We start from the raw sequence: 24,718 nt of genomic DNA on the forward strand, positions 1-24,718 counted from the left end.
TGAGTGCTTTTGGTCTCCATCATGGCTAATCTTAAAAAATAGAGTTGGTGAAGGAAGGTGCTGCAAAGAAAGGAGGTGAAATAAACTTGGAGGAAGCTGTACTTATTTGTGCGGATTTATTTTGGCATTGAAATGGATGCCTGTTGTGGATGGATGGAGCCACTTGAACTAATCTCAGAAGGGTTCAAGGCTTTACACCTGTTTGCCAGAAGTACTCTCCCTGATCTTGCCATCCACTGTGTACCTCTGCTGCTCCTTCATGCGCTCCTAAACTCTCCAGAAACTTTGGGGAAGAGAACAGACAATTAGCATCAAGTACAAGACTAGGAGAATAAATTCCTGCATCACTAGTGTTGCACAGATACTTTCCAGTAGGACGAAAAAGGGTAATAGTGATGTTTGAGGTAAGGTTTCAAATGCTGTCAGGGTATTTCATAATGAAACAGTGTGCACTGAATAGTGTTCCTTTGGTCATAAAATGAAATTTTAAGATTTAGGATAACTTACTACCTAGTGCAGCTCAAGAATGGGTAATCTTTGGAAGCTTACATTTTTGAGAGTTGCTAGAGCTTCTGTGAGTGAATTGATGAGATGCATCCTAGGTTAGGCTGTATTAAATATAGAGGTAGGGCCAGGGTTTATCTCTTTGTGGAAGAGCACAAATGCTCTGGGCCATGACTTAATCCAGGAGCTGCATCGGGCTGGACACCTTGATGCCTTCCAGAGCCACCTGGGATGCACCCAGCACCTTCTTCAGTCCCTGCAAACCTTTCTTGAGCTCAACCATCTTCTCTTTGACTCTCCAGTGCACAGTTCTTCTCTTCCATCTCAGACACCAGCTGCAGGGCTTCATTTTGCTTCCTCACCATGTTGTCCAATTTCCAGTGTAGCTCCTTCAAGATGTAACTCTCCAGGTTTTCACCTGCTATATTGCTAGCCTCTTGGGTCATCTTCTTGAGGAAGTTATTTCTCACAAACATCATCTCCTCCCTCTGCTCCTCCAGCTTCAGGCGCAGCTTCCCCAATTCCTCTTTCTCCAGTGAGAGCTGTTGGGACAAGACATCCGTAGGCTGCTTCAGCTCTCCGACCAGGCACCCTGTCGTCTCTGCCTGAGGAGAACCCTCTTTGGAACAATGTAATTTCTCTAGCTCCTCTTGCAGCTTCTCTCTTTCTCTGCTCAACTGAGCCAGTTCTTTTACAAGGCCACCATTGTTCTGCTTGAGGTCCCACACCTCCTTCTCCAGGTCAGAGCTTTTTTGACATGGACAAGCCTTGTTTTCTACCAGCTTTGGCCTGAGCTTCACCTGCCCAACAGGCCCATTAGGGTTACCCCCTGCTGTAGACCTCTTTGTAATCATGCATAAAACTGGCCCAGAAAAGGGACTTGGTGTATTTTATACTGCTGCTGAAACTTAATGAATGCGACTTTATATAGTGCCCGGAGGAGAGATCCCCTTGGAACCATGTGAAATGTGCTTTTGGGTCCTCCATAGAAAGGCTAAGTTATGAGTGTAATAATATTAATTAGAAACAGATAACTGGGAAATGATATGGATACAATAATCTTAGCTGTAAATATGTTCATATTTACAACTAGCTGTAAATGTGTTCTTCAGTAAGTGCTTAAGCTGATCAGAAAATTATAACATTAGTAATAGAAAAAAAAATACCCTTGATAATCCAAAAGAAAATCTGGCTATTTTTCAGTGCAAAGAGAAGTAAATGAATCTCTAATCCTTAAGATGATTTCCGATTCTAATTTTGGCCGCAGACCGCGTGGTGTCAATGACTGTGTTAAGAGATCACCTATAAGCCATTTGGATCTGTGAGCACTGATATTCCTGGAATGATCAGATCCTTCTGATTTATCAGCTTTACTATGGTGCTTAATCTGTATAATGCACTATAATTCCAACAAACTGCAATGAATTTTTATGAATTCGTTTATTAGCAGCAGATACATGCACGCACACACACATGAAGCAAAGCAGTGCTACTTGATCACTGTGTGCCAGTTAATTTTACCACTTTTCTTCTTTTACAGGAGCCAAGATGCAAAGATTCAAATGAGTATTTTGACATTGGATATGAAAGCCTTCCTACAGACCTTTTTGTTCCTTCCCATTTCTCTGGTTCTCTGTGGTCCCCTAGCTCTGGCCAGATTTTGCCGCAAAGAAGTGAGTCAGCTAATGCAATCAGCAGTGACATCCTAAGACAAAATATTTATGAAAATTTCATGCGAGAGCTTGACCTGAGCAGGACCAACATTGAGAACACAGACTCTTCTATGGAAACTGAGGACTCGAGCAGTGAGTCACTCAGCTCCTTAGAGCACTTGGACCTGTTGTATGAGAAGGAACAAGGAGTCATCCGTAAGGCTGGATGGCTTTTCTTCAGACCTCTTGTGACCCTACAGAAAGAGAAGAAACTTGAGCTAATTACCCGGAAGAAATGGAAACAGTACTGGGTAACACTAAAAGGTCAGCCACAGCTTGTGATATTCACTGTTTAGCAATCCATTTCTAATGCCTTTCAGCATCTGTTGCAAATGTCCTTTGATCACTCTTACCTGAACATTTAACATGCACATTCAACACATTGAAGTGTAAATACCCCGTGACAGCAAAACTGGCTAAATTATTTCAAATCACATTATAAGGCCGCTCCACCTACAACATTTGCATCAGTCCAGGATTAGCAACATGCTCCTGTGGTTTTACAATTGATCTCTTTTGTAGCTGAACTGATTAACTTCCTGCTCAACTGTGATGCTAGAGAAAACTGTGAAACCAGTTTTGTATTTGCAACATTCATCCTGAAGCTGCAAGGCAGAGAGTTTTTCATCCTGACTCTCCTCACTTGCCACCCTTACAAAAGTCAAGGAGCCATGGGTCTTGTCACCATTTTGCTATGCTTTTTAATTGGAATGACTTTTTTCCTTGCTGCAAGACAGATGCAGTGAGGCAGAGACAAGGATGAGACCAGATGGCAATTTTTACTTCCCATCATTGGTCAATTAGAGGGAGTGCTGATTGACTCATGAGCACTAAGCACTGTGAGGAAGATAGTGATGAGGACATTCTTAAGGTGGCATGAAAATGTTTCTAGGGGTTGAGAAGTGGGGCTGGATCTGAATCCTCAGCCTCCTATTGTAAAAGCCACTAGTGGAGTTGGCTCACTGTCTTTGCATGCTCTTACTGGAAGAAAGACCAGCTTAGTACATACTTGGTTATGTCCTTTCCCCTTTATATCTAATTTTTAGAAGTTTCTTTGCCAGTTGTCCATTAGTCCAATGGGAAGGAAGAAAATAGACATACTTTCCTGCAAGTGAAACACTAATGAATAATGAAAGATACTAATAATTTTTTTCAAAGCAGACACTCATAGAAAGAGACGAGCAGAACCTGCAACTAGCAGTCCCCTGAAAACGTAGAGTCCTATATAGGTCATGACTAACCAAGACTCATCGCAGTGTAATTGCCTCCTGTGTCCAGGAACAGCATGAAGGGGGTATAATACAATTATGAGGGTGTAGGACTGTGTTGCTGACATGCTTCCAGTGTTTCTCAAAACAGTTATATGCAGCTTGGGAACAGTTGCTTCCATATAGTGTGGACTTCTAGATATCCAACAAATATTTTCTTGCTTGCTTAAAGTTAAGTTGGCTGGTTGGCTTGAAAGTTATCGATTCTGACTTAAAAGCCTTGTTCTCTAATTCCTATGTATAAGGAAGAAGCTGGCAATGATTATGTAGCATTTTTTTTAAAAAATGCTGTTTATATTTGGTATATCCTGTTGCAGCATCTGCTTTGAGGCTGGGATGAGGTAGAGGAAAAAGAATAAGTTTGGACAAGATTTGCTTATGGTTGAACATTGAAGATATATTCCGTTGCCACATTTCCAGTATTAAGATTGCAGCTCCCAGGATTCCCAGCCGGCATGGAGGCACCAGGTTACATTAATGCTATGTAAGCTACACTGGTGCTTTAAGATAAATATTGACAGTGCTAGAAATGTAGAAATTGGGATTTATTTTTTAAAAGTGGAGGGGGAAACCAGGTTTAATAAAAACGGAACTTCTTAACATCAAACTCATCAAGTTAATCATTCTCTAGTTGGATTTTTCTAGGGTTTCTTTACAGCTAAGCTACTGTCTTTTTCTCCAAAGAAGCTGAAATGTGACCAGTAATTGGTTAAGGCTTCAGCCCCTGAATTCAGATGCATCTCTTACGTTTGGGATGTAGGGGCTTAATGGTCAACCAGGCCTACTGACAATTGGTAGAAATGGAAGAAATAATACATATATATTTTTCCAACTCCTTGTTGAATTTTGTAGTGCAAGTATAGATCAAATTTGCCTTCAGGAAATTGCAGCATATTTCTACAAAACCATGCAGGCATCTTCTTATATCTTATTTTACAGCTTGATGAGCCTCAAGACGAAACATGTGCATCCAAAATTTTTATCAAGAATCACAAGTAGTTTGAACTGATACTGTATCAGCCTTGCAGGGTAAACCAGATAAGAATCACAACCAGATGAGCTAATTCTACTTTATCGTAAAGCTGCATGGACAGAATCTTTGCAAATCTGAAAGTACAGTTCTCACCCCATCTCCTTTATAGCCTGAGAAATTAGGGAGGGTCTCTTCTGAGCCTTTTGCCCAGCCGACTATCCAGTTGTGGGCTTTGCTGTCTCTTATCTGACCATTCCCTTGGCAGCGTCTCTTTGCCCAGTCTCCCAAGGCCTTTCCACATACCATTACATACTGCCAGTCTTTGCTTTGGGCTTACCACACTTCCTACTACTAAACCATGTCAGTCTTGTAGACGGAGATATCAAATTTATGGAAATTTTGAAACTAGCTTTTTTCAAATTAAAAAAGTCAGAATTTTTTTAAAAAAATTTAAAAACCTATTACATATATAAAATTATTTCACTACTTTATAAAGTGTTTCATGTGTACCTTCATTTTGCTTATAAAATAAGCTTGTATAACATTCAAAAGTTTATTCAGTTGTAAATATTAATTGAGGTTACTTTATCAATTGTAAACTAAAATTATAATTTTAAGGATAATTATTTTATAATTATTAAAAAGGGGAAATCTATGGCTCACTGTTTACATTTTGCTACATTTTGATCTCATTTTTTGAATCTAAAGTACAATAATACTGTTATCAGCAGCATCCATTCTTTTGTTTCTTAAAATCATTACTTCATTTTCATGCTTCTGCAAACTATATTGAGACAAGCTTTTTACTCTTTTACATGCTTGTTTATTTCCTGATCATGTGTGAACCTTCCAAACACAATCCAACTTTATTCACATTTTAACCTTTCTATGTATCATTTAAAATGAAAATGTTAGCAGATAATTAATCTTTCTTCTCCACATTTTTTCCAATTTTCAAGGAAAAACAAAATAAAATTGAATTTTTCCTGTAGTCTGGATTTTATAGTAGAATTTTCTTTGCTCTTTTTTTTAATATATATTGTCAAGCCCTTAGAAGTCACATGATCAAGCGCTAGTGAGTTGGTGTATTAATGACTTAAAAATGACTAATATACACACACACATACAAGCTTCATGCTACTCTTAAAAACGGTATGCTGTGATCTTGTCTTTTCTTGACCTGCATTTAATTTATCAGTATCTGGAAAGATTGCAACCATCTGGTCAGCTGCCAAAGTAAATTGATTGGTGTCCTGAGACTTCCGTGGGCTTAAAGCATTACCAAGACTATTCCTTTAACATGGAACGTTTTTCTTTCCCTCTGTGCTGTTTAATTATTTTATCTGAGCAAGGGACTACATTCCAGGCATGTGCTGATTGTAGCCAGTATGCTGTAATCTGGCCTTGGGGAACAGCCTCAGGAAGGCCATCTTGCCTCATCTGTGGATGAACCATAACTGATATTTATCTGTGAGCAAAAAATATCTGTCAGCGGCCAGCTCCCACATCAAATGGCAAAATAAAATCAAGCTGATTGGTTGTTTCCATGTTCCTCTTTATATTGGAGAGTTATTCCAAATTAATTTTTGTATCAATTAAGACAAAATTCTGTATTTCAGAGGGATGTTGGTATAATTCATGACTTCTTTTTTATTTTATGAAGGATGCACTCTATTGTTTTATGAGACTTATGGGAAGAATTCCTTGGAGCAAAATAGTTTACCCCGGTATGCTCTGTTTGGAGAAGGCTGTATAGTACAATCTTGCCCAGAACACCCAAAGAAAGAGAATGTTTTCTGTCTCAGCAACTCTTTTGGAGATGTCTACTTATTCCAGGTATTCTTCTAGTATATAATATTTTTGTACATTATCAAAGTATTAAAGTCCACAGTATTGAATATATGTGCTTTTTATCTGTATGTCTGTCTGTCTATCCATCTGATTTTAGCCCACCACAATTGGTTGACTCCTGGTGGGTTACAATCAGTAATTTTGCAATAAGATATTCATTGTACAATCATTCAAAAGTAAACAGTCAAAAATTAAAAACACAGGATAGGATCAAAGTTAAAGTTCTAACAAGAACAAACTAGAAGAAATAGACATTTAACACCAAACGGACCTATGAACTGGTAGTTTTCCATTCAACTTTCTGGCCCATCCTTCCCCAGCTTGAGCAGCCATTGGATTTGTGGATTTCTGCTGTGAACATTGTCACAAATGGTGGTGCAAGCTGGGGAGTTCTGGGAGTTGAAGTCACACAAGAAAGTCTATTCAGGATTAAAAGAAAAAAGTTGGTTAATTTGTCAAGAAAGCTGTCACTAAATTAAAGAAATTTCAGGTGCTTTAATGTTACGAATTTGAATTTAATTAATTGTGCATAACTTTGCATATATATAAAAAAGAGAAAATTGCTTTTGGTTGATTTCTGTTGGAGAATATGCATGCATTATATAGGAAAAGACATCTCTTCAGTGGGTGTAAGCAAGAAAAAATAACACCTTTTTGAAGTTACGGTTTCCACTCATGTCTGTTACATGTACACATTAGGTTCACAATAGTCCTGTGCATAGATAGTTTGCTTTTGCATCCAAGACTCTCAACATCAAAGAAGCCCAACTTACCTTGTATCCATTGATGATGACTCCTACCCAACTCGATTAAATTCTAGATCGAATCCATCCCCATCACTATATTTCTAAGGGAAAACATAAATTTATTTTTGATATTAAATATGCAGGGAAGTTAGAACATAGATATGGGAAACGCATCAGATGTTATAGAAGTTCATTCAGAGGTTTTTATGCTGTGCTGTTTTATGTCCTGGTTTGGTATGCAACTTTTGAGATAGAACGTAATGATTTTTTCAGCAAAATTGAGATTCTGCAATGGCAGAATTTGTAATGGGCATGAAAGAGTGATAGAAGGAAATAGTTACAATCTTCCTTTTTGAATGCAGTAGAAAAGAATTTTTTTACATCCTTGAATTATAGGAAAATATAGTCCATAAGCTGCTCGGGTAGATATGAGATATGATATATCCTCTCTATGTAAATTGGAGATAGGAAATAGGGAGAAAAGTAAATGGTTAAAAGAATTAGTCTTTAAGATGTTATAATTGGACCATTCAGTAGATGGTTGTCAGATCACAAAGATCACTCTTGATTGTAGGGCAGACCTCTTACTCATTCCAGTTCTCTCTTCTCACCAAGGCATTTGCAAACCCCAAAATATTTACTGTTTTGGGTGCAGTTATTTCAAATTATGTATCAGAGGTGGAACTTTATGCAGGATTTGAACTGAGAATAGAGCAAATTAGAGGCCACTTTGAGTTAAATCACTCCAAATTGGACTGATCAGCTCTGGGTTGGGGGTTCATTTTGAGGCAGTGTATAGACCATAATGTAGTTTAATTATTTTGGCTTCTGTGTTGTTGAACTCAGCCACTATGGTTTATTCAACCAACTCTAGTTAAGCAAACTGCAGCTTAGCATAATGTGTCAACCAAGTCTTATTTTTGTTAATTTTTGGTAATAGAAAATTGACTAATCATTTCTTGGCATTTTGGGGATCCTCCTTTGAAATGATTTTTTTTTTTTTTTTTACTGCTTTGGTCTAGTATTTTCATTTAAATGCTGTGTATTACAGGTCAAAAATGCATAACCTGGACATAAGAATGCCACTTAAAATAGCATCGCTGTGTTGAATTCAATGTACGCTTCATATAATTGGCAAGACAACATGTCTTCTGATATGACACTTTGGTTTTCTTTGTGCCACAGGATGGGCTGCTGGGATGGAGGTGTCAGGTGAAGGCTAGGTCATACTTAAAAGAAATAAGTTAAAATCAATAGGAAGTTAACCATGGCAAAATTTAAGTCCCAGTGATTGCAGCATGATGAAAACTACTGTAGATCCAACACACTTTGTCAGGAACAGGGAACATATAGCTCTTCAGGTGTTGCTGAGAAGCAACATGCTGGCTGAATTGGATGGGAGCAGGTCACAGATTCCTGACTGTAACATAGTAGGAAGACAAATTTTTGGTGGCGTGCATAAGTCACACTCAATACAGTACAATACTGACCTTTACATATAACTTCCACATGCTGCTTATTATATCAGCTGTTAGCATAAGGCAGGCATAATGATAGGAAGAAAACAGATGGGTGGATTGCAGTGTTTCTGATGCAGTAATAGACTGCATTCTTCTGTATAATCAACCCTGTGCAGCCCCTGCATTTTCCTACACCGAAAGCATTTCCTGTTGTATATAAGAGACTCTTAATGCATTACAGAAATCTTTAGGACATGGCATAAACTGTTATTGGACAGCCACTGAAGTTGTCTTCCTGCTTCTTCATTTGCAGTTATTTTCTATACAATTTCCATTCACTGTATTTTTTAAAATTAAGCTAATGGTAGGTTATGTATTTGCCATCCTTGCAGTCAAGCATCCTATGATGAATTTCAACGTTTATACAAAGTTCTTCCTTTTTAGATAACACCTAAGAATTATTAGTAATTACAGTTGCCAACGCTTCAGGGCAGTGTTAGTATAGCAGAAACCTTTCATCATTTGAGGGGAAAAGTTGCATGCAGTCATCATGGAATTGATCTCACACTGTTGTCCATTGGTTCTGGAACTAGGTAAGCTGTATTTTAGCATTCTGTTTATAGTGTTTGATTTTTTATTTCATTGTTTTAGGCTACAAGCCAGACTGACCTTGAAAACTGGGTTACAGCGATACATTCTGCTTCTGCGTCTCTCTTTGCAAAGAAGCTTGGGAAGGAAGATACAGTCAGATTGCTGAAAAATCAAACTAAAGCCCTTAACCAGAAGATTGACATGGACAGCAAGATGAAAAAAATGGCTGAGCTCCAACTCTTGATTGTTAGTGATCCTAAAAACAGGAAAGCAATTGAAAACCAGGTACTATGCAGCCGATTAACTTCTACACATTTATCATTGCAAAATGCTGTGTCTTTGCCATTTGTTAATATTTTTAGGCTAGAAAGCAAGCATTTTGAAGACAATATGTTGCAGATGAGGAAATCACTGTTGCGGTAGAATTGACTGAGCATATGTTTAAGGAAGCTATCGTGGGTAACTGTTCTTGGCATCCGCTACTTCCACATGTGGAAGTAGTTATTTCTGTAGAATTCTGAAAAGAGATACATGAAAATATTCACATTCTGCTGTATAAATTGGGAGAGTCAACACAAAACAGTCCTGCTGCTATCTGAACAATTGTCACCAGACATGTTACACCCTCTGCATCAAAGGCTTTCTGAAAAAGTTCTGTCTTCAGAGCTTTCTTAAATAATGGTTGGGAAGGGGGCATTTTAACCTCAGGAGGCAAGCTGTTCCCAAGCAGGGGAGATAGGATTGAGAAGGCTTCTGCTGTTCTAGCATTCTGGAGGGTCGGGGTAATCCGCCACATGCTCTCTTGACCTCTGGGTGTTAGGTGGGAAGATTTTACCTGGAACAGATAGTCCTGAAGTTACCAAGGCACGATATAGGAAATAACTAGCAATTGAATTGAGGCTGGAGCCCTAGTGGTAACCCATGCAGTTCCCATAATATTTGTGTTATTCTGTTGTCTTGGCTTGCACCAGTCAGCAAGCATCCAGTTGCATTTTGCACTGTTGTAGCTTCCCAATTCTCTTTAAGGGCAGCCTCATGTAAAGGAAATTGCAGTAATCCAAGCATGAGATGGCCAAAGCATGAGTTCTACTTCCTAAAGCTTCTTGGTTCGGGAAAGGCTGCAACTAGCATATCAGCTGAAGCTGGTAACAGCTGTCCTGTTCTGGCAGGAACTGCATGTTCAGGAGGACCCCAGGTTGCTCATCTGTCCTTCTGAAATAGTGCTATCCCATCCAGAGCTAAGGGTTCTGCAAAAGGACCCTGGGAATTGTTGTAAGCCTATTTTGTCCGTCACAGTTTCCAGGCACCAGGTCAAGATTTCCACTGTTTGGTGTGGAGTGAAGATGTGTAGCTGGGCACCATCAACCTCCCAGAGTGGGAAGATATTAAAGAAAATGGGAGAAGGGGCCAAGTCCTAAGACACTCCACACTCGGAGGTCTAAGGGTTCGATCTGTCTTCTCCCACTAACAGGAATTGCTCACGCAGAAAGGAATGGAACTGCTGTAAAACAGTGCCTCTGACCCCCAGCCTATTGAAGTGAGCTTCTAGAAAACACCTGAAACTATTGCGACTTTAACAGAGGAGATAGCAAATCGCTATAGGCTAAACTTAAATAGAAATGCTGCACAAGTTGTACAGTAAACATAAAAAGAATTATCTAACACAACTGTCTGTTTTGCTAATATCAGAAAGCCTAATGGATGCCTTACAAGCTGCTCACAACCAGGATGTTATACTTGCGTTCCCCAGAAACTGATATTAAGAAGTTTAATATCTTTGATGTCAGATTACAGCTCTTAATAGTGTTATCTTTTATCAGTTTGTGTGACTTTCTTTTAAACCATTCAAGTTGGCAGTCATTCCACAATTTAATTATGCATTAAATTTGATGGCAGGTGGAAGGTATCATTCAGGAGTGCCTCTTGTAAAGGATTTATTTTGAAATCCTTTGGGCTAAAATAATTTTTTCATTTTAAAATACAGTGGTACCTCGGGTCACGAACTTAATTCGTTCCACGACTTTGGTCGTGACCCGAATCAAATTTTCCCATAAGGTTCAATGTAAATACGGTTAATCCATTCTGACCCCTACGAATTTGGTCGCCAACTGATTTTGGTCACGATCTGAATCAAATTGTCCCATAAAGTTCAATGTAAATACAGTTAATCCGTTCTGAACCATATGTTTTTTTTTTTAAACCACAAAAATATGACACAAAGTACAGTACAGTACAGTATGAAGAGAGAGAACACTAACCTTGCCTGAGGCGTGGAGGACAGGAAGGCGGGTGGGGAGGCGGTTATTGTTTGTAGGGAGAGTCCCCCTCCCTACAGGAAGCCACGACCACGTGTGTCAGCAGGGAAAATGGCCATGGATCCTGTTCGTCACCTGATGCGGAGTTCGCGAACAGAAGCAAAATTTTGCGAACGGTGCTGTTTGTGACCCGAATTGGTCGTGAACAGAAGCGTTCATGACCCGAGGTACCACTGTACTTTAGTAAAAAAAAAAAAAAAAATCTGTTTGCACCTGGAGGTTTCCTCACCTGTGCTATTAAGCAAGAAACCAATCCTGCCTCCTGAGGTCCGGTGTGCCCCCTCCCTCATGGCCTTCAGGAAAGGTATTAAATCCTGGCTTTGCCAGAAGGCCTGGGGGCCAGAGGGGGGCCCACACCTGTGGAGATGGCTGGTGGGATGATGGGTTGCCCCCCCCCCTCCATCATCTTACAGATTTTTATAGGGCCAAAATTAGAGGAGGTTTTTTAGGGTATTTTTAATATGTTTTTTAATTATTTATAGTTTTTAGCCACATTGGAGAGAATTTTATTTCTTCTTTTTATTGTGAGCCGCCCAGAGTCACCTGTGGGGGAGATTGGCGGCATACAAGCCAAATAAATAAATAAATAAATAAAGTAAAACACATCATTTCAGTCCTTAGATTTAAATACATGTTGTTGTTGTTCAGTCATTAAGTCGTGTCCGACTCTTCGTGACCCCATGAACCATATTGCGCCAGGCCTTCCTGTCCTTCACTGCCTCCCTGAGTTTGCTCAGTTTCATGCTCATTGCTTCAGTGATGCTATCTAACCATCTCATCCTCTGCCGTCCTCTTCTCCTTTTGCCTTCAATCTTTCCCAGCATCAGGGTCTTTTCCAAAGACTCCTCTCTTCGCATTAGATGACCAAAGTATCTGAGCTTGAGCTTCATTATCAGTCCTTCCAATGAGCAATCAGGGTTGATTTCCTTTAAGATTGACTGGTTTGACCTCCTAGCAGTCCAGGGGACTCTTAAGAGTCTTCTCCAGCACCACAGTTCAAAGGCATCAATTCTTCGGCGCTCAGCCTTCTTTATGGTCCAGCTCTCACAGCCATACATTACTACTGGAAAAACCATAGCTTTGACTATGCGGATCTTTGTCGGCAAGGTGACATCTCTGCTTTTTAATATGCTATCTAGGTTTGCCATAGCTTTCCTCCCAAGGAGCAAGCGTCTTTTAATTTAATGGCTGCAGTCTCCGTCTGCGGTGATCTTGGAGCCCAAATAAATGAAGTCCATTACTGCTTCCATTTCTACCCCTTCTATTTGCCAGGAATTGATGGGTCCAGATGCCATGATCTTAGTTTTTTTAATGTTGAGTTTCAAGCCAGCTTTCGCACTCTCCTCCTTCACCCTCATCAAGAGGCCCTTTAGTTCTTCTTCACTTTCTGCCATTAGGGTGGTATCGTCTGCATATCTGAGGTTATTGATGATTCTCCCTGCAATCTTAATTCCGGCTTGTGATTCTTCCAACCTGGCATTTCTCATGATGTACTCTGCATATAGGTTAAATAAGCAGGGTGACAGTATACAGCCTTGTCGTACTCCTTTCCCTATTTTGAACCAATCGGTTGTTCCGTGACTGGTTCTAACTGTTGCTTCTTGGCCCGCATACAGATTTCTCAGGAGACAGGTAAGATGGTCTGGTACCCCCATCTCTTTAAGAATTTGCCACAGTTTGTTGTGATCCACACAATCAAAGGCTTTTGCATAGTCAATGAAGCAGAAGTAGATGTTTTTCTGGAACTCTCGTGCTTTCTCCATGATCCAGCAAATGTTGGCAATTTGATCTCTAGTTCCTCTGCCTCTTCGAAACCCAGCTTGTACATCCGGTAGTTCTCAGTTCACGTACTGCTGAAGCCTAGCTTGTAGGATTTTGAGCATATCCTTGCTAGCATGTGAAATGAGTGCAATTGTGCGATAATTTGAGCATTCTTTGGCGTTGCCCTTCTTTGGAATTGGAACGTAAACTGACCTTTTCCAATCCCTGGCCACTGTTGCGTTTTCCAAACTTGCTGGCATATTGAGTGCAGCACTTTAACAGCATCATCTTTTAGTATTTTAAATAATTCAGCTGGAATACTGTCATCTCCACTAGCTTTGTTGTTAGCAATGCTTCCTAAGGCCCACTTGACTTCACTCTCTAGGATGTCTGGCTCAAGGTCCGTGACCACATCAGCATGGACATCAGGGACATTAAGATCTTTCTTGTATAGTTCTTCTGTGTATTCTTGCCACCTCTTCTTAATCTCTTCTGCTTCTGTTAGGTCCCTGCCTTTTTTGTCCTTTATCATGCCCATCTTTGCACTAAACGTTCCTTTGATATCTCCAATTTTCTTGAAGAGATCTCTAGACTTCCCCATTCTATTGTTTTCCTCAATTTCTTTGCACTGTTCATTTAAGAAGGCCTTCTTATCTCTCCTTTCTATTCTCTGGAAATCTGCATTCAGTTGCTTATATCTTTCCCTTTCACCCTTGCTTTTCACATTCCTTCTTTCCACAGCTATTTGTAATGCCTCATCAGACAGCCATTTTGCTTTCTTGCATTTCTTTTTCCTTGGGATGGTTTTAGTTGCTGCCTCCTGTACAATGTTACAGACCTCTGTCCATAGTTCTTCAGGCACTCTGTCTACCAAATCTAACCCTCTAAATCTATTCATCACCTTCACTGTGTACTCACAAGGAGTATGATCTAAGTCATACCTGAGTGGTCTAGTGGTTTTCCCTACATTCTTCAATTTAAGCCTAAATTTTGCAGTAAGAAGCTCATGATCTGAGCCACAGTCAGCTCCTGGTCTTGTTTTTGCTGTCTGTATAGAGCTTCTCCATCTTTGGCTGCAAAGTATGTAATCAATCTGGTTTCGGATTGACCATCTGGTGATGTCCATGTGTAGAGTCGTCTCTTGTGTTGTTGGAAAAGAGTGTTTGCTATGACTAGCTTGTTCTCTTGACAGAATTCTATTAGCCTTTGCCCTGCTTCATTTTGTGCTCCAAGGCCAAACTTGCCTGTTATTCCGATTACTCCTTGACTTCCTACTTTAGCATTCCAATCCCCTATGATGAAAAGGACATCTTTTTTTGGTGCTAGTTCTAGAAGGTGTTGTAGGTCTTCATAGAACCGGTCAACTTCAGCTTCTTCGGCATCAGTGGTTGGGGCATAGACTTGGATTACTGTGATGTTGAGTGGTTTGCCTTGGATACGCACTGAGTATCCATTCATATGAGTATGCATATGTATTAAATACATATGCATGTTCTCATATTCACTCTTTCATAGTAATTATGGCTCAACTAGAAAAGCTTATGATAGGGTGGTTGTTTTATACTCTCATTTTGAAAAATATATATCTTTTTTTAGCCAAGACACATCATTATCATATAGGTAGTCCTCAACTTAACAACCACAATTGGGACTGTTGTTAAGCGATGCAGTCGTTAAGTGAGTCTGATTTTACAACCTTTTTTGCCGTGGTTGTTAAACAACTCTGGCTTCCCTCATTGACTTTGCTTGTCAGAAGCCCCCTGGGAAGGTCGCAAATGGTGTTTATGTGACCCTGGGACACTGCAACCATACTAAATACATGTCAGTTGCCAAGCACCCGAATTTTGATCATATGACCATGGGGATGCTGCAACAGTCGTAAGTGTGAGGACAGGTCGTAAGTAACTTATTTCAGTGCCTTTGTAACTTCAAACAGTCATTAAACGAGTGGTAATTTCAAACGAATGAGGAATACCTGTAGTTTATAAATAAAGTCTCTTTATTCAGGAGTTCTATTCCCAAGTATGATTAGAAGTGCTTACTCTTTGCCATATGTAATGATACTATGCCATAAGATCTCCTTTGACAAATGATGCTCAGATGGGTACCATAGCCGTACTTGCAAGTCAAGAATATAATGACTGTAGTTTTCTGCCATGTCTATGTGGGTTTTTTTATAATGGCACTCAGTTAAGCAGATAAAAGGTTTTAATTTCACTGCACATCTGCCAAATGTGATGAGAAATTGAACTGCTCTCTGAGCCTCCAAGTTGCTTATATATTTTGAGGTATCATTGATGGAAAAAAGTATCCAGAATAGTAGTCCCACAGCACCTACAACTGAATGGTGGTGGTGGTAATGATGCTGATGAATTCACCACCTTTCTCCAGGAAGTCATCGGGGCACATTATTATATGGCTTTTTTTTATGGCTTCCCAAGCATACATTTCCAGAAGGAAGTTCTGTTTGTATTGCTTGAATCCAGATGCTTCTACATGAGTCTCTTCTTGTACACGTGTGTGTGTGTGCCCATATACCTTAAAATCAGCCTTGACTTCTGAGACCATTTGGACACATCCCTGCAGTTTTCTTGACAGCATTCTCAGAAGTGGTTTGCCCTTTCCTTCTTCCTAGGGCTGAGAGGGAATGACTGGCCCAAGGTTACCTAGCTGGCTTTGTGCCTTAGGCTGGATTAGAAATCAGTCTTTTGGCTTCTAGCCTGGCACCTTTAACCACTACACCAAACTGGGTGTCCTCCAATTTACCTACATCTTTTCTTGAATTTTATGGGGTGTTCCAACCCTCCCTTAATTGCCCCCAGCTGCTTTCGTGCCCACCTGAAAACAAGTCAAGGAGGGCTTTAACGGAGGCACTAGCATGTTAGCAAGGAATACTTCCTGGTGTTTTATTGTCTAGAATATATACAACATTATCATACAGGTAGGGTTGGGGTTATTATTTTACGTTTGGTTAGTAATGTAAGAAAATATTCTCTTTAACAAGTGCCTTGATTTAATGCAGTAAGTGTCTGGGACTGCGGTCTGAAAACTTGCTCACTAGGGAGTAAACCTCACTGAACACAATGAGACTTACTTCTGAATCAGTATCCATAGCAGAGTAGGCAACTTTATTTGTGGCTGAGAAGCTGAAGGCTGCACGGGATATGATGGAGATGACTCCAGACCAGTAAGAATTTGCAATTTAGGTGTAGAGTTAACATAATAAATATTTCCCAATTAGCAATTTCTGCTAAATTAGTACTGCATGTGGTTTCTTTACCTCATGTATGCCTGTCTGTCTTTTTACTGTGTAATTCACAAAAGAAGAAAATGTTTTTTTTTTTCAAAGCAGTTACAGAAGAGAGTTTCCATATTGAAGACACTTCATAAATTCTTGAAAATCCCAGTTCTGCTTGTTATCAGATATATCTCCTATAAATGTTCATTGGCTTGGTTATACTTGCAACATTCTAGAAGCTACTATTTTCTCTCTTGGTTGTATATATAATTGTGAGGTTATATGGTATGCTTGTGCCTCACTCTTCTGTGATTTGAATGTTAGTGAATGGGTAGATTAAGATGTTATGATCAAATGCTTTCCTGTGTGATCCTGAGATGGTTCAAAAATATACATATCTGGATCACTTCAAAAAGGAGTTCAGTTTTAAAGAACGGTAAAATCTAAACAGAGGGCAATTTTAAAAGAATCCAATAAATGCTTCTTGTACCAGTAGTTTCATGCTGAAGTCCAAAGATACTTAAACATGCATACTTCATTTGATTTCATTATACAAATGATCAAATAATCTAGCAGATTATTCATACCAAAATAAACAGTATGCACAAAGCTCTGGGTGCTTACTCAGACTCATTCTGAAAATGAAACTGAAGTTTTTCGTACAGCATATCCTCATACTCTTGATTTTTACCCTGGCTCCTTAATTGGGATTGGAAAGATCTGAACAGCATAGAGCAGGTTGAGGCAACATTGATGGTTACGTTTGGAATGTTTAGAGGTGGGTGTACCTCCAAACATGATTCTGGGCTGTAATTACTTACTGGAAAAAAATGCCTAGGAGTTTTCTTATCCCTGACTTTTCCTGTATTCTAGGATCTCTTTCTACTCCCCAACCATTCTTTTTGCATAGTTTTAATGTGACTCATGTTGTAATGTTTATTTCAGTCCCAGGAGAGATAAAGACAGGGAAAAGAAATTAGCAAGCTGAAAATAAAGAACCTGATGGACCATAGCCTTTTAATATGTTCAGATGAGTATGCAAAGCCTCAAACTAGGCAGAGCATCTGGTGGTCCTGCTGGCCTACTCCTTTGCTCCCTGACCACTGGATGTTAAGCTGGAGATCTGAAAGGGAGCTAAACTTGCATTTGGTTGAATACAAGGATGTCTGTCCTCAAATCTGGGCCCCCACTCTATTAATAGGGCCCTGAATAGTACAGAGGGGTTTTCTCACATTCTGGTCAATGTGATCATAACTCAGCTGCACTTTGCCAGCTGAATGTATGAAAGGACAGGCCAGGGCTGTAAGTATGGTCCAGTTTTCTACCAAATTGAAAGTTATCCACTTATTTAATTGAACATTAGAACAGAGCTCATGAATGTCATAAAAGTGTATAAGAAGGCAGGGGAGGGAAGAAAGATTTCAAGAAAAACAGCACAGAGATGGAGAGAAAAGTGATGTTTCCCCAAACTCTCTTGACAGGCAGGAATCTAAGTAAGGAACTAATCTCAGATCTTAACTCTGATACAAGAAATCTATCGGTTGTGGCTTTATATTTTCCGAGTTCAGGACCTTGAGTCTCCAAAAGTACTGGACAAAAATGGGAGGACTGAATATCACAACTGAACTGAACTTCAGGCTATAAAATGTACTGCAGTATTAATATTTATTCTAAGGGTTAATTTTAAAAGGAGTAGTTGGCTAAGCTGGCATTTTAGCTGAGAATAGTAAATAGTCTTCAGTGTGAGATAGTTAGTTGCCACCTCTCTATACCAAAAAGATATAGAGGCATTACCTACCCATCCACCCAAAAAAGAATTTTTATAATTGTCCTGGATCCACCCTTTAAAGGCAGAATCTGGGGAAAACAAACTGGAGGAGCTGTAGGGCTGAGACATTCCTATGTATTTTCCTCTCATGCTTTGCAGTTCCAGGTTTCTTTTGACACAACATCAGTTTTCACAGGGATTTGGGACACAATTTGACTGAATGTGTTTTGAAGAGAGATAAATTAACTTTTATGTTCCTCCAGACAAAAGTAAGTTGGGACTGAGTTGGAGTTTCCTCCTTTTCACAATTTGTCCTCTAATGTTTCATTTGTGTTCGTAAACAGATTCAGCAGTGGGAGCAGAATCTGGAAAAATTTAACATGGATCTCTTCAAGATGCGCTGTTATTTAGCCAGTCTGCAGGGCGGAGAACTTCCAAATCCGAAGAGCCTTCTGGCTGCTGCCAGTCGTCCTTCAAAAATGGCCCTTGGAAGACTTGGCCTCTTCTCCGTCTCCTCATTTCATGCCCTGGTAAGCTGGAAGGGGCTTCTTATAAGTGAGATGTAAAGAAACTGGTCTGTAGTAAGAAGGAAAAAATGCAAGAACTAGTATTTAATATTCTGCTTGCGTGTAATAAGCAGAATAATAATAAGCAAAGTACTCATCTTGGAGCTGTTGTGTGCAGTCCACATCCTCTGAATTTCTTATTGTTCCAAGAAGCTACGATTGGCCACAGTTGAAGATGCAATGAAATAGGCAAGTCTTTAATTATTGCATATGTCCTAAATGGAGGTTTTGTTTTTGATTTTGATTTTTTACTATTTCTATTTATTTATTTATTTATTAGATTTATATCCCACAGTTAATTCAGGAACTCAAGATGGCATATATACCACTCCCTCTTGCCTTTTCCCATAATGACAGTCCTGTGATGTAGGTTGGGCTCAGAGAAAGTAACTGGCTCAAAGTCACCTGGTAAGCTGCTGTGACTGAGGGAGGACTAGAACTTGGGCCTCTCTGCTCCTAGCCTAACATCTTAAACACTATACCACACTGTATCTTCTTCTGTAAAAAGGCATATGATGGACATTTGCTACATTCTAAATAATTCTAATAAGAAAACCTACTAAAATAACAAGTATTTTAGTTATTTTTCTTTTTGCCTCTAAAGAAACCCATCAACTTTAAATTTGTGGAAATGGTGAGGAAAAGAAGACAGTAATTCCTACATGTAGTCTTCAATTTAAGACCATTCAAAGTTACAACAGCATTGAAAAAAGTGACTTACAATTGGTTCTTGCACTTACAACCATTGCAGCATCACTGCAGTCATGTGATCAAAATTTGGGTGCTTGGCAACTGGCATGTATTTACAATGGCTGCAGGCAGCATCCCAGGGGTCATGTGATCACCATTTGCAACCTTCCCAGGGGGCTTCCAACAAGCAAAGTCAATGAGGGAAGCTGGATTCGCTTAATGACCATGGCAAAAGGTGGTAAAATTGGGTGCGACTCACGATCACATCGCTTAGTGACAGAAGTTCTGGTCCCAATTGTGGTTGTAAGTTGAGGACTACCTTACTTCCTAGAGCAAATCTTTATTGCTGATAAGATTTATAATGCATCACTTTGTTGTCCATCATTTTATTCTATTTGTTCTTTTATATTCTTTATTTAAATGCATAGCTGAATTACAATAGAAAAATGTACAAAGTTCCATTAAAATACTTAATTAATACAGGATAAAATATAATCAGCTTGAAATATTTTTAAAGAAAAATATCCATACAGTTTCCTTTGAATGTTTGAATTTGCCATATTCTATTAAGATTAGGGGGATGCGTGGCATAGCGGCTTAATGACGCTGAAAGTTGCCGGCCAGAAATGGTCGACACTTCAGCGGTTCAAGCTCAGCTCTGCGTGGCAGAGCGAGCTCCTGTCTCCTCCCCAGCTTCTGCCAACCCAGCAGCTCGAAAGCATCCGCGAGTAGATAAATGGGTACTCTCACCCCGGTGGGAGGAAGAACACTGGCGGTGCCTTGCATGGGAGATGGGACCAGTTGCTGGTAACGTGGAAGCCGCATACACCCGCAAAAGGTGGGAAGCAACAGAAACCCCACCTCCTGCGCTCGCCAGCTGGGCTCCACTCTACGAAGGAGGCAATGGCAAACCACTTCTGAAACACCTTGCCATGAAAACTGCAGGGACTCGTCCAGGCAGTCGCCACAGAATCGGACATGATTGAGTGTGGATTAAAAAAAAAAAATTAAGATTAAATTTGTAATTCTAATTTTGTCTTATGTAAAACACACTGTATATACTGAATAGGTTTTTATTTATTTAAACAATTTATAATCTCTCTCTCTCTCTCTCACTCTCTCTCACTCTGGACAGTGTACAAGAGTGAAAATTAAACATCTTATGGTGTACACAGACACCCTAAGAAAGCAAAAATATAGATACATACACTCCATATAATTGAAGCTGGTGATGATAATATACACTGATATCACCAAAAGGGCTCATCTACTATTCTGGCCCAATGCACTGGGGAAAGAGTCAAGTCTTTACAGCTGTACATAAAGAGTCAGGACCATATGAACTCTGGGGGAATGCTCATTTTGAAGAGAGCTCTGTTTCACTGCAACAGAGAAGGCAGGTCTCTTAGGTCCCATTTGGTGGCATTACTTCGGAGAGGGGACCTGGACCATGCCAACCCTGTGTGACCTTGTGGGGTGGGCAGAAATAGCCAGGAAAAGGCAATTCCGCAATTAAAATATGGTCCTGTGACATGTAGAGCTTTATAAGTGAATTGTACCTGGAAGTCTACTGGGAGCAAGTGGAGCTCATGAATAACGATATTACAAAAGCAGACTGAGGCACAGCCGTTACTACCCGCACTCCTGCATTCTGGACCAGCTCCTGCTTCCAGATGGTGTTGGAGATCAGCCCGTGTAGAGTACATTGAAGAAATCTGACTGAGAAGTGACCAGAGCATGAGTGACTAAGACCAAGGTCTCCTTAACCAGAAAAGGGCGCAATTGGCACAGAAATACAAAGTTGGACAAGGGCCCTCTTGGCTATGACTGCCACCTGTTCTTTGAGCAGGAGCCATGAGACCAGGACATCCAGACTGCATGCTGGCTCTGACAGGGAAGTGCAACCCCACCTAGAGCTAGGAGTGAAAATCCCCAGAACTGGAATCTGGGGTGGGCGTGGGGTCAGGGCTGAATCTTCCCAGGGTTGAGTCAGAGCCTGTTTTTCCCTATCCAACCGTCCCTTCCCCACCACAGCCTACAGACTGGGATAAAACAGAGCGCTTCAGTCAGCTGGCCTGGGCGGAGAAGTATAACTGAATATCATCAGCATACTGATGAAATTTAACCCCATGCTGACAGAAGGCCTTCCAGGAGCTTCAACTATTTGCCATATTTATTCTAAAAGAAGCAGAATTGCCATCTCCCAAGAGCCTGCACTCAGTCTTTTATTTCTCTTCTCATGATCTGCTTCAGTAAAAGCAAATTTTGTAGAAGCCAACACAACAATGAAGATGTCATTTTAGAACTTATCTTTTATCTCATACTTCTTGTGACTGATCTTGATTACTGTCTTGTTTTTGGAGAGGATATATGAAAAGCCTAGAGTTAAATGCCTGCATCTGACTTTCCCTTCTGTTCCTCATTGTTCCTGTTTTCCCCCTTCCCCCAAATTAGATCTGCTCCAGGGATGAGGCAGCTCTCAGAAAGAGAACGTGGTCTCTGTCACAGAGACTGTGGAGCAAGAAGAGATTGTTCTCCTCCTTGAAGGGATTGGATACCCTTGCAAGAAAGGCGAAAGAGAAGAGACCTTCTATAACCCAGGTAGTTCTCACTTGATTCCTATAACTGAAAATTTAGAGGTTTGGGCAATTATTCTGAAGTCTGTTGATGCTTCATCAATGATACGAAGGCTACATAATTTAAATTAGGTGGTGTACTAAATCTTTGCAAATAGTGGCATGCATAAAACCAACACATCTACATTTGCACCTTATTCAAAGCCAGTGTTTTATAAACTATAATCTTTTGACCAAGCCAGAACCAGTATTGTAGATGGAGAAGGTAACAATGACTTGCTATGTCCATTCCTGGGGTTTTCCTCCTTTTCTTTAGCAGCAAGATAAGTTGCCAGCCCCTGGGGATAGTAGTTCATTCCCCTGACCAGGTAGAAGTTGTAGGTGATGTTACTGAGGGAGATTGCTGTCAGAGGAGAAGGCAAGGCCACTTTTAAATCTGGGGTTTGCTGCTTTAAAACAAACCATGGTTAATGTATTGACTTTATTCATGCAACTTATGAAGTGTAAACCATATTAGACTAAACTAAAGCATAGTACAGTGTGTAAGTCCAACCATAAGACACAACATTTACAAATGCCAGTGCCAGTTTCTCCAAGTAAGGATACTTGTGATAACAGGTCAGGAACTTTCTGCAGGGCAAAGCAGAGGCTTCTCTTATACTCAGGTGACTGACTTCCTCAACTCCCTTATTCTTATCTGTCTGAAGAGCTGCTGGTTGAGGAATGTTGACCTAAACTCATCTCTTCTTTAGTCAGAAACAAGACACAAGTTGGGTTTTAACAGATACTCATTCCCTAAGCACAACTAGACCTTGTGAGACTGCTTTCATATATATATAGTAGGGTGCCTAAGCATATTGGTCATAGTTAGGTGATTTCATAGGCAATTTAAAAAGTGAAGGATATAGGAAAAATGTAGCAAATACAAATAAGTGTAGTGACATGTATCATGTCATGACAAAATCAAGTGTAAACCATATTAGACTAAACTAAAGCATAGTACAGTGTGTAAGTCCAACCATAAGACACAACATTTACAAATGCCAGTGCCAGTTTCTCCAAGTAAGGATACTTGTGATAACAGTACTATAGTTCAGAAAAAAGTACTATAAATATAAATTGGTGGGATTTTTTAGCTTTTCCAGAGACCGGGGTTCAAATCCTGGCTGGTACCTACCTTACCAGTAGGGGTCCTTGGGTAAAGACCCCCTAATGCTTCACCTGCCTCTCAAATATGAGAGTGACACGAACTAAGAGAGTCATGCTGGCTCGGACATTGCCTGGATTAACAAGGTATGCGTCAGAGATTGGGGAACCAGGACAATCTGACATTAAGTGGGCTACTGGAACAAACCATACATGGACAAGACAAGAGAACTTGGAAATGATGGAATGCTACTACAAGAGTAGACCTAATGAGAGGGGATATATGAAATGTATGAGGGAACTGGACTGCTAGGAGGTCAAACCAGTCAATCTTAAAGGAAATCAATCCTGATTGCTCATTGGAAGGATCGATAATGAAGGTCAAGCTCAGATATTTTGGTCACCTAATGCGAAGAGAGATCTCTTTGGAGAAGACCCTGATGCTGGGAAAGATTGAAGGCAAAAGGAGAAGAGGACGGCAGAGGATGAGATGGTTAGATAGCATCACTGAAGCAATGAGCATGAAACTGAGCAAACTCAGGGAGGCAGTGAAGGACAGGAAGGCCTGGCGCAATATGGTTCATGGGGTCACGAAGAGTCGGACACGACTTAACGACTAAACAACAACAATGAGGGAACTATGGATGGACAGAAGACCTACATCCACACTAACTGAGAAACAACTAGTTACCCAGCGCTTCAACATAGTGAAGAGGAAGCTTCTCTCACAACTTGAGATAGACTAACTCCACATTACAACCTGGACTGAAGCAGACTTGGAAGAGCAACTGGATGTGCAGCCAACACCTGAAGCTGGAGCATCACTGCCACCCCCTCCATTACAGAGCACAGCAACTGATATGAGGCATAAGATCATGGATAAACTAGCTACAGTCAACCCTTGAGACTGATTACCAAGGCTCAGTGGAGAAGTACCAACAGATAGCATGCTAGAAGATGCCAATAGAGCCCTCACGACAATCCCTACTACCACCATAACTTAAACCAATGAACTGGTATATGCTACAGCTGCTGTAATCCTGGAAATGCTTGGTTACCCGATCAAGAAGAACAGCAGTACACGCCCCCCTGGAAAATGAGGTTGGAGGCTAAGATCAAGGCAACTGGGAGAGAAGTTAGTCAGCTGGGGGAACTACAGAAGAGTGTGGAGATTAAGGATAAGACTTGGCCACTGAAAAAATACATGGGCCTGACTCCATCCGAAGCCCTAGAGACTGCTAAACAAAGGCTCACAGCACTGGCTACCGGGCTAAGGAGATACAGAGGCCAAGGAAGATAAATGCCCTGTTCTCCAAAGAACCATCCAAGGTGTGCTCCCAACTGCAGTGCAACAACACAGTAACAGCAGAACCACCAGCAGCAAAAACTGAACAGTACTGGAAGAACATATGGGAGAAAGAGAAGACCCAGAACACCACTGCAAAGTGGCTGCAGGACCTGAAAGCAGACCACAGCAATCTTCCAGAACAGGAACCAGTCACCATCACAGTAACAGACATCGAACAGCAGGCAAGAACATGAACAGCTGGACA

The 24,718-nt window shown here is 40.4% G+C and overlaps 1 protein-coding gene across 2 annotated transcripts in view; it reads left to right on the top strand.

Moving 5' to 3' along the window:
* Window positions 1-24,718, top strand: part of TIAM2 (TIAM Rac1 associated GEF 2) — a 164,067-nt gene that overhangs the window by 69,624 nt on the left and 69,725 nt on the right. For both annotated transcript variants that reach the window (XM_088142292.1, XM_088142299.1), the window contains exons 4-8: window positions 2,045-2,480; window positions 6,121-6,293; window positions 9,166-9,390; window positions 18,532-18,717; window positions 21,898-22,044. In XM_088142292.1, the coding sequence (XP_087998418.1) occupies window positions 2,045-2,480; window positions 6,121-6,293; window positions 9,166-9,390; window positions 18,532-18,717; window positions 21,898-22,044 (1,167 nt within the window). The remainder of the gene's footprint in view (window positions 1-2,044; window positions 2,481-6,120; window positions 6,294-9,165; window positions 9,391-18,531; window positions 18,718-21,897; window positions 22,045-24,718) is intronic.

The sequence above is a fragment of the Python bivittatus genome, unplaced genomic scaffold (assembly GCF_059951505.1).
Source record: "Python bivittatus isolate LINGU-HERP-01145 unplaced genomic scaffold, Pbiv_v1 ctg000020_np1212, whole genome shotgun sequence".
Lineage (NCBI taxonomy): Eukaryota > Metazoa > Chordata > Lepidosauria > Squamata > Pythonidae > Python > Python bivittatus.